Source organism: Tasmannia lanceolata, unplaced genomic scaffold, assembly GCF_043159265.1.
Source record: "Tasmannia lanceolata isolate RefF3 unplaced genomic scaffold, GAP_Taslan_0.1 ptg000016l, whole genome shotgun sequence".
Lineage (NCBI taxonomy): Eukaryota > Viridiplantae > Streptophyta > Magnoliopsida > Canellales > Winteraceae > Tasmannia > Tasmannia lanceolata.
In genome coordinates this window covers 12,912,288-12,921,584 of record NW_027518693.1, presented here as the reverse complement: position 1 = coordinate 12,921,584, position 9,297 = coordinate 12,912,288, and the positions used below count along the sequence as shown (strand labels likewise).

At 40.0% G+C, this 9,297-nt stretch overlaps 1 protein-coding gene across 1 annotated transcript; it reads left to right on the top strand.

The window, feature by feature from the left end:
- The first annotated feature begins 6,472 nt into the window (after window positions 1–6,472).
- Window positions 6,473–7,289, top strand: LOC143848661 (uncharacterized). Its single transcript, XM_077357653.1, has 2 exons — window positions 6,473–6,972; window positions 7,047–7,289. The coding sequence occupies exons 1-2, from the start codon at window positions 6,505–6,507 to the stop codon at window positions 7,080–7,082; spliced, it is 504 nt and encodes a 167-aa protein (XP_077213768.1). The 5' UTR covers window positions 6,473–6,504; the 3' UTR covers window positions 7,083–7,289.
- Window positions 7,290–9,297: the final 2,008 nt, after the last annotated feature.

Sequence of the window (9,297 nt, the reverse complement as noted above, 5' to 3'; positions counted from 1 at the left end):
AAGCCCATCCATAGTGGGCCCTATTGAATGAATGGTTTTGATCTAATCATTGTACCGTGCATCGTGGACGCTATAGAGATCATCATGATCTTATTATGTGTTTTTTATAAGTCAATCTTGATTCAAGCAATCATATATACCTCTCAAGTATTCGTCAGGAGGGAATTGCTAGGGTCCATCACAAAAGGCATTTCGTGGCTAGTTTGAAGACAATGTTTTCTTCATTCACGAGATGGTTGGTTTGACATGCGACACCACTCACTGGTGAAAGAGGATAGAAATGTGGGGGAAATTAAAAAACCCACGCTCGATTCTCGAGATTCATGGGTTGTACCTTCGCTTTGCATCTACTCTCTCTTAGAGGATGAACCACGCCTTCGCTATCGCCCCTTGCTACAGCTCAACCTCGCCATCGGATTGATTCTTTTCTTGCCTGCCCTTCCATCTTTCATTCCATCCATGATCGGTCAGATCAGTTCCATATATGGTGTCACTACATAGTTAGAGATCTAAAGGAAAGACATACGAGCAAATTCATCAACAAATATTATTGTGTAACAAAACCTGAAGACATAACAAGAATGAGGCTGCATTTGGGCAGGATGAGCATTAACACTACAATATGTATGATGGTCTAATCATTGATATTGAGAAACATGAAAAACTGGCCTCAACTAACCATAATTACTTTGATCCTTGTGCAAAAAATTCCAAGGTCAAGAACTAGAGATTGCTAAGAACATTCCATGCTCCCGTACGGCCTACAAGGACCAAAAAGATTGAGGAGTCGAATCAATGCCCCTACTTCATTCCACCGCCACGTGGATTTTTAAGGTATATGTTTTCCTTTCCCTGTCATTTTAGTGGAAGCAATGCCCTTACTTGGCACCAGAACTACATGGATTTTTAAGGTATAAGTTTTCTTTTTCTCATTTATTTTCATAGCTTAGGGAAAATAATGCATTTGGTTTTTAATTTTTTATCATTAGGTTGGAAATAATGAACAAGTAATAGTGGCATGATTAAGAATGTCATAGTTTCTTATATAAATAATCCTTAGAGGGAGGGAGCCTTGAGGGTTGCCTTGTTTGTTTTGGATTTTGAGAACCGATTGTGAGCCAAAAGCTGATCATTGAACTCAAAATGAGGAGCGTCGCTCTACGAACCGAAAGCGTCCAGTCCAGTCCCTGGCCGGCCCTCGTTCGGACAGGTGTTCTTCGCTATAGACGTTCCCCACCCCCCTACGCTGCACCCCAAACCCAAAAAAATAAAATAAAGGAATGAAATAAAATAAAACCGGGCCTTATGGTTTGACCGACAACAGTTTAAGCCTTCACCATCTAGATGCCGTACTTCTAGATTCTTAATGCTGCAGTAAACTTCGTCTAGGGTCTACTCAATTTGACTAATGCTCTATTTAATCTCTACATGCAGAGTCCTTTTGGTCCGTACCCCACGAAGATAACATATTTTGGCCTTTACAGGATTGCTATCCTAGTTCACGTCTGTGTAGGGACCTGGGTAGAACTCACACCTAAAAGCTTTACGTTAAAGAGGAGGGTGCCCGTTCCCTTATAAGCCCACCACATCCTTTCATTTTTTTCCGATGTGGGATCTTGCTTTTGCGTGGAACCCCCCAACAATCTCCCCCTCCATGAGGAAGCAATGTGGACAATCTCACCCCTCCACGTAGTGGCAACATGGGAACAACGAGATCTTCTCTGAGGGAACTTCACCATCCTCGAAGGTACACCAGGGTTACCAAGATCTACCCCGAGGGACTTTTTTCTATCTCTGGAGATAACACCGGGTTTACCACGCCCTAGCTCTGATACCATTTGTAGGGACCCAAGTAGAACCCAACCCTAAAAGCTAGGAGAGGGTGCCCATTCCCTTATAACCCCACCACATCCTTTCATTTTTTTTCCGATGTGGGATCTTGCTTTTGCGTGGAACCCCCAACAATCTCCCCCTCCATGAGGAAGCAATGTGGACAATCTCACCCCTCCACGCAGTGGCAACATGGAAACAACGAGATCTTCTCTGAGGGAACTTCACCATCCTCGAAGGTACACCAGGGTTACCAATATCTACCCGGAGGGACTTTTTTCTATTCCTGGAGACAACACCGGGTTTACCACGCCCTAGCTCTGATACCATTTGTAGGGACCCAAGCAGAACCCAACCCTAAAAGCTAGCCTTTAAGGGGAGGGTGCCCATTCCCTTGTAAGCCCACCACATCCTTTCATTTTTTCTGATGTGGGATCTTGCTTTTGCGTGCACCCCCAACTGTCTAGATGAAGGGCTAGAAAAATCAATGATTTAGCTATTTTGGACTGAACCCTAAAAGAGCTTGATGGATAGCAAGGTATTCTCAAAGACATTTGACTCAACTTATTGTTGCTGTTTAGATCAAACCGCGCGTGATGTTCTATGTTAATCCACATTGGAAGGACTTCATACCAAAGTCATACAATTAAGACCTTGACACGGTTAAGTATATTTCGTTCATCGTATCAAAACTAAATGAATACAATTCTTTCTAATACTACAGTGGAACATGGTTTGTGGATTCCACTAATGAGCTCAAAATTGGTTGATTGTAGTATTAGCTCGGCCAAGGACTCATTAAATGTCCTATGAAAGCTTTGAATTAGCCTTCTATATCTAATCTTTCTTCACCTAATAATAAGAGATGTCTTCGATCCCACACTATCTATTAGGTTAATTTTACAATTTTACTTTCAAATTGTGAAATAAATAATATATGAATTTCATAAAATAAGGTGGGTTCGTCCCATTATCAGAGCATGGTCGTGCCGATATCAGTAGCCTAAAGAAAATGCTAGAAGGAAGGTGCCTAACAATCACCTGTTGGGCCAACATGTGCCACATGGATATGATCGGATCAATTGGCTCAACTGGCAACAACAGGTTCTACCTATTGCTGTTGATCTCATCTTGAGTGACCACAGTTTCTACCTATTGATATTGATCTCATCTTTTTTTATGAGTAAGCTGGGGTTAGATGGACCCCCACCGGATATCATTAAAAAATAAAAAAAAACATATTACAAAGAGAGAGAGGCACCAGCACCCACCACAGCAAAAAGCATACGAGATGGGGGGGTGTGGATAAACAGAAAACATTACATTCTTGGGTACATTGCCCCTTCCCTCTCTGAATTTACCATCTCCAGCAAACTTGGGGGTGAGAGGAAACATGGGATATCAGCCCCTTTACAGGGATAAAGTAAAACGGAGTCGACTTGGATGAGTTGACGATTGATACATGGAGTTTTTAAGCAATGATCTTATCCATTCCATTCTACACACATTAACAACGAAGTATTCTTACTCTAATGAGCTATTTGTTCTATTATCTATGAAGTTAACTCGTTAAACAACAAGTCAATTTAACTCAGACGAGTTTTGAGTTGACTCGTAGGGTATTGAGATTTTAATCCTAATCACCAAACACATGGCAAAGCCATTACAAAACCCTAATTTAATAAGGGCCAATTTTTTGTTTGGATCTAACATTGGGAAAAGGGTCACATGAGCACACAAGAGTAATCCCCTTAATCAAATACAGCTCTCTTAATTTAGTCCTGAGACCAAAAAGCCTTGCTAACAAGATAGCAGACCAAATGAGTGACAGCTCCCTCCACTTCTCTCTCTATCCAAACTCCAAAGAAGAGATCAATTTGACTGGTCTCCATTTATAAATTATACCATCCAGCCACGTGTCAGGCATCCATTGGCCACCCCACCCCAATTCCATCTCAAAAGGGTTTGCATGTGAGTGACAACCTTGCCTTTAGGTGGAAGTAAAAGCACCCCTCAACCTAGCCCTTTATTCCCAAATAGTCAAATCCTAGTCCCAACCTAGCAAAACTTGAATAATAGTAAGTGGCAAATCAACACTTAGCTTTCTCAAAAGATAGCATAAATAACCTAAAATGATAAATTGAAGGGTGCCCTTGCAAAAACGATCTCCATGGGCACTCTACTGTTCCTTTAATTTTATGCTTTTCTGCACCATTTTCAAAATTTTCTTTGCCATTATAAATGAACTTTGTTGAGATGGACCAACGGGGTCGCCCTTGAAGCTGGTTTTTGCAAGGGCACTCTTCAGCTTATCATTCCTCATGTCCTGGTTGTTTAATCTTAAATGAACATGGCCTCAATAATCTATCTTCCAAAGATTCACAGCACTGAACTAGATTTTAGTAGAATTTTCTAAAAAGGGTACTTATCTAATACTAAGTGACCCCTTGCGATTGGACCCACTTACATGTTGACACTGTGATCTTGACTATTCATCTAGTGGGCCCTACCATTGAGATCCCATCCTCTGAAAATCAGAGTCATTTAATGAACCATTATTAATTTCTCTAAAAGGAGTGATGTTTTGACTGTGGCATCCCTGTACTCTCCTGATTAGGGATCAGTATTACCAAATAGGGTTTGATGATTTCTTCTTAAACTTTCATTTGGAGGTGGGCGATGATCAAACTGTCAGTATCATCTGATCAAAGTTTAAGTTTCAATTGTGACACCCTAATATATACTATGTGATCAGGGCTCACTAATAATCAATTAAGATTTGATAGGGTTTAGGGTTCTAGTATCTTTCTTAATCTTTTCACATTAATCACTTGTTACCTCAAAGATTTTCCAAAGTCATCTCTCTAATCAAGGTGGGTACGTGCATAAGAAATTTGATTGATTTAATATTTCATAGAATTTGGTTGTTTTTTTCCAAAAGCAAAACTGAGATTTTGAAACTTGTTCCTTAAATTGGAAAAATCCACCCCAACCAACCCATCATCAATAGCAATGACTTTTCAACATGGTCATTAAAGACAGATAATATCATACAACCATCATTAAATTTCTTTCTTCCTCATTTTCATTTCCTTTCACAATTTTCATACAATCTTTGAGCCCACCTTGTAAAAAAATGGAGAAAAATAAGTAGAAAACCCTAGAGCAGCATTGATTTTTCTCAAATGGGTCAAATGACAATATAGTAAATTGTGTGTAAAAAATATGAACTCCCATCTTCATGTGACCATGTGCTGCTCTCTTTTTACAAAAATAAAAAATAAAAGCAATGAAATGAGGAGAGAAGATAAGAACAGCTGCAAAAGAGACCCTCTTTTTGCTAAAACCGCCCCATTTTTTATGTGAAAAACCCCTATCACGTGGTCCTATCGATCCGTCGGCATCGCCAGCGCATGGATTGCTAATAATATGCAAGTCAATGAGCGGTCAACAAAATCCATGCATGCCCCTTCTGCCACCCTTCTCTTAAATTAAACCTTGGCTCCTTACAAACTAACACGACCCTATTTTATTACCACTTTGCTTTCCATGCCACATGATGGGGTGTAAAAGCGTAGCAGCCTATTAGCTGCCGACACGTGGCTAGAGGGCCCACTGCAGACCAGCCTATTAGCTGCCGACACGTGTCTTGAGGGGGAGGCCCACTGCAGACCCCACGTCAGCAGGGGTAGTTCGGTAATTACCACAGAGTAGGTGAGTCTGAACCTATAGCTAGTGGATACCTGCCTTGGAGCATTAACTCCCCACCTACCCCAAATTTTTCCTATAAAAGGGCTTCCAAAGCTCATAAATCAGGATAATAACTTCTTCACCCACCACTCTAAAACTAGCTCTGCACTCTTGCTCATACTGACTTGAGTGTCGAAGGACCTGTCCGAAGTACACTCCGGGTCGGTCATTCTGACCTCGTTTGCTTCTGTGCAGAACACAGTTCATCCGGACTCTATTTCCTTCACTTCAGCTCTTCGGGCTCTCCAGCTCGGCTCTTACGTCACTGTCATATCTGTTAACCGATTTCGGGCCTAACACCACAGTAAGAAATTAAAAAGAGAAATATGCCCAAACATTGCATGCACATCATCATCATTGGCATCCATCCCATGCATTCATCAAACCACCTATGTAAGCATCATACATATTATGTTGGTCTCATTGCTTCTCGCATGCTGAATAGATCACATATGGTCGATATGATCCAATCCACTTAAAATGGTTCTGGGAACAATCCAAATCACATGTGGGTCTCATTTTATTCTGTCGTTAGATCCAAGCCGGTCCCACAAACAATCCAAATCAGAATAGAGTTGGATTCAAATGCTGAAGGTTGGATCCGTGGAATTCTTCGATTAGGATCTTAAGTGGATCATGAGTTAGACATGGAGGATCCAATCCGAATCCGACCTATTGAGACTTGCTACACACTACTTAATGACTGCATTTTTTAATATCAACTGCAAGCACACATACATACATTGTCCATAAAAGAGCCACATACATTTACATACACCCTTTTGTCTTTTTCATTTTGTAGAAAAAACAAAACCAAAGGGGTGGAAATGTTAAGAAAAGGGGGTAGGAATATCATTTTTGCTCTACATATAAATAGAAGCACCTAGTAACACTAGGGTTGTGTTCTATTTGTGGTGTGTGTTGATGGCCTGTGTAAACATGTTCAACACAGAGCACCAGACCTTTTGTCCTCCCATGAGTCCAAGGATTTCATTCTCCAATGACTTCATCCTAGACGATCATCACATGATCAAGCACGAACGCAGCACAGCCCAGCCGTCCGATTCATCGGACTTCGAATTCTCAGTGACTAATTATAGCATGATCACAGCTGATGAACTCTTCTCTAAGGGGAGATTACTTCCTTTGAAGGAGAATTGCACGACCCAGTTTCAAAAAATGACTTTAAGAGACGAGCTTATGAACGAGGATGATGGGGATGATGACGTGTCATCATCTAGGCCGCCTAAGAGTCCGATTAGGTGGAAAGAGTTTCTGGGTTTGAAGAAAAATCATGTTTTGGGTAAGAAAAATGAGAGGATTGATGGGTCTTTGGAGAGAATCGAAGGGAGGAACTCAGAGGAGGGGCGTGTTGTTACCAAGGTTTCTCAGGTGAGAATAGGGCTTTTAAAATGATACTTGCACTCCTTTTGTTTGGTTTTTTCTCATGTCTTTTGTTCTTGCAGGAGCTACGGACAGATGGAGTTGAGATCGTGATATAAAGCATCAAGAAGAAGAAGAAGGTTGGAGATGTAAAAAGATATTGGGTTTTTTTGGGGGGGAAAGGGTTTTGGACAATTTGTCAGGGATTTTGGAATTTGTGTTTGTTTGATTTGGATTTGTTAACTTTTTAACTTCAACCCATGTTTCTTTTGATTTGTAGTCCTGATTTTTGTACAAATGCTTGTGATTCAAGAAGCTTTATGATATTTTGCATTGATTTATGGATGTGACTTTGGATTTTGCTCATTCGCTGGGAAGGAAAAATGACGGTTAGAATAATTGAATCCTCTGTTTTGATAGATACAGAAATCCATGTTTTTTTAAGAGAAATGATATTTCCACCCCTTTTATTTGTCTTTTCCTGAAAATGACTTCAATTGATAGAAAAAGAGAGTAGAAATGTAACGAGTGAAAGAAGTTCCCCTTTGTTTCTAAGCTTCTCTAGTGAGTTTACAAGTGAAAGAAGTTCCCCTTTGTTTCTAAGCTTCTCTAGTGAGTTTACAAGTGAAAGAAGTTCAATCACCATTGATCAGATGATAATCCTAATCATCCCATCAATTTACAAACAAGGAGTCAAAACAAAAGTATCTGATGGTTCACTTTCAATTGGATAAATATCCGTGATCTAACGGTTAATACTTAGTATTATCTTATCAATGCATACTGGTGCAAATAGACGAATTCCATTTCTGGGACCATCAAATGAAAAAACCCAAATCACTTCTATTGGGGATTTGATATCTTTGACTTTGGTGAAAAATACACTCAGACCCGCCTGTGGTTTCTGGCACATTCAACTTAAACCCTAATATGTAGAAAGTAACAATTAGACTCCCTGTGGTTTCAATTTGTATAAGGTAGACCCCTAAGTTGACGGTTCGTCAACATATTGAAGGGTTAGAATGATCCTATGGAGCTGATTTTTTTTGGCACACCTTATCTATTTTAGGGCCCATCAAATGAACGCTTTCAATCATCTAAACAATGTGGGCCCACTGTGTTTTTTGTAGTGTTTGGATTCGGGTATGTGGTTTGGCGAGGTGTATGGGTCTTCATTAGCATTGATAGTGTTTCAAAAGAGGGGGCCTACCTTATACAAATTGAAACCATAGGGGGTCTACTTGTAACTTTTTAAACATTAGGAGTTAAGTTGAAAGTGTCAGAAACCACAGGGGGTCTATGTGTATTATTCCCTTCACTTTTTATAGAGGCAACTGAATCCGCACTAGCATATTTTGATAATGGTACTACTCACTATTTTTAACCTTTCTGAGTGGATGTCTATAGCATCTTGAGTATGCCCTTGCCTTGAGAAAGCTAATTAGATGTTGACAAAATGAATAGTGCCATTATCAAAGTAAGGTATTTGAAAGCAAATTGGATGTTGATAGCAATATTGATTTTTTTAAACTCCCAAGGATGTCTCCTGATTAATGGTTCCATGCCTGCTGATGCTTCATGTTTCAAAACCACCAAAAAAAAAAAAAAAAAAAAAAGGGAAGAATTTTGCTTGGATTTCCTTGGAATGATGCTTTTTTTTCTTCCCTTTCTCTCTTTTCCCATGCTCTCTTCTCGCTGAATTGGTAATGACACCCTCTATCACTACAATCAAACACTAATCACCACTATACTTCGAAAGAAGATTACTTGAACCAAATGAATGGTTTAGTTCATCTAATAATCCTTTGGAGATGGCTTTTGGGGGCAGCCAATTCAAGTTAGGCCTAACAAATGAACGATTTAAATCATCAAATAATGCTGGCAAATAATAAGGGTCCCACATTATTTTATTTTCAGACTTCAGAGATCTCAACCCAAACGAAGATTTGTCCTGGGGCTTCAATATCGAGAAGGACGCAAGAGGACAAAAGAGGACCCTACAAGACTTTGAAGTGGGCCCAAGTAAGAAATATGGCACATGTCTATCAATAACGGCACACCCAATGGAGGAGAGTAGGAAACCCAGACAGAGGGCACTTGCTACTTCAATGTAAATGTCAGTTTGACAAGCTTAGACAAAAGGCAATGCAACAAAGAAAGACCCGTTTCTGCTCTGCTTTGAAGCTCAGGAGACAAAGCCTTTCTGGTTCCCAAGGTATGTGGATGCGCCAAAACATTACGAATTTCAAAGTTCACAAGTATTTCTGGACTCAAAATCAGTCCTCGACTCACTCAAAATCCAAAATGAAGAGTAACTTAAACCCTGTTTGTTTT

Bases quoted from the DNA above. Each gene is read 5' to 3' on its own strand.
- LOC143848661 (XM_077357653.1), top strand. From the start codon at position 6,505: ATGGCCTGTGTAAACATGTTCAACACAGAGCACCAGACCTTTTGTCCT. The intron at 6,973-7,046 runs GTGAGAATAGGG...TTGTTCTTGCAG, and splicing joins TTGTTACCAAGGTTTCTCAG to GAGCTACGGACAGATGGAGT.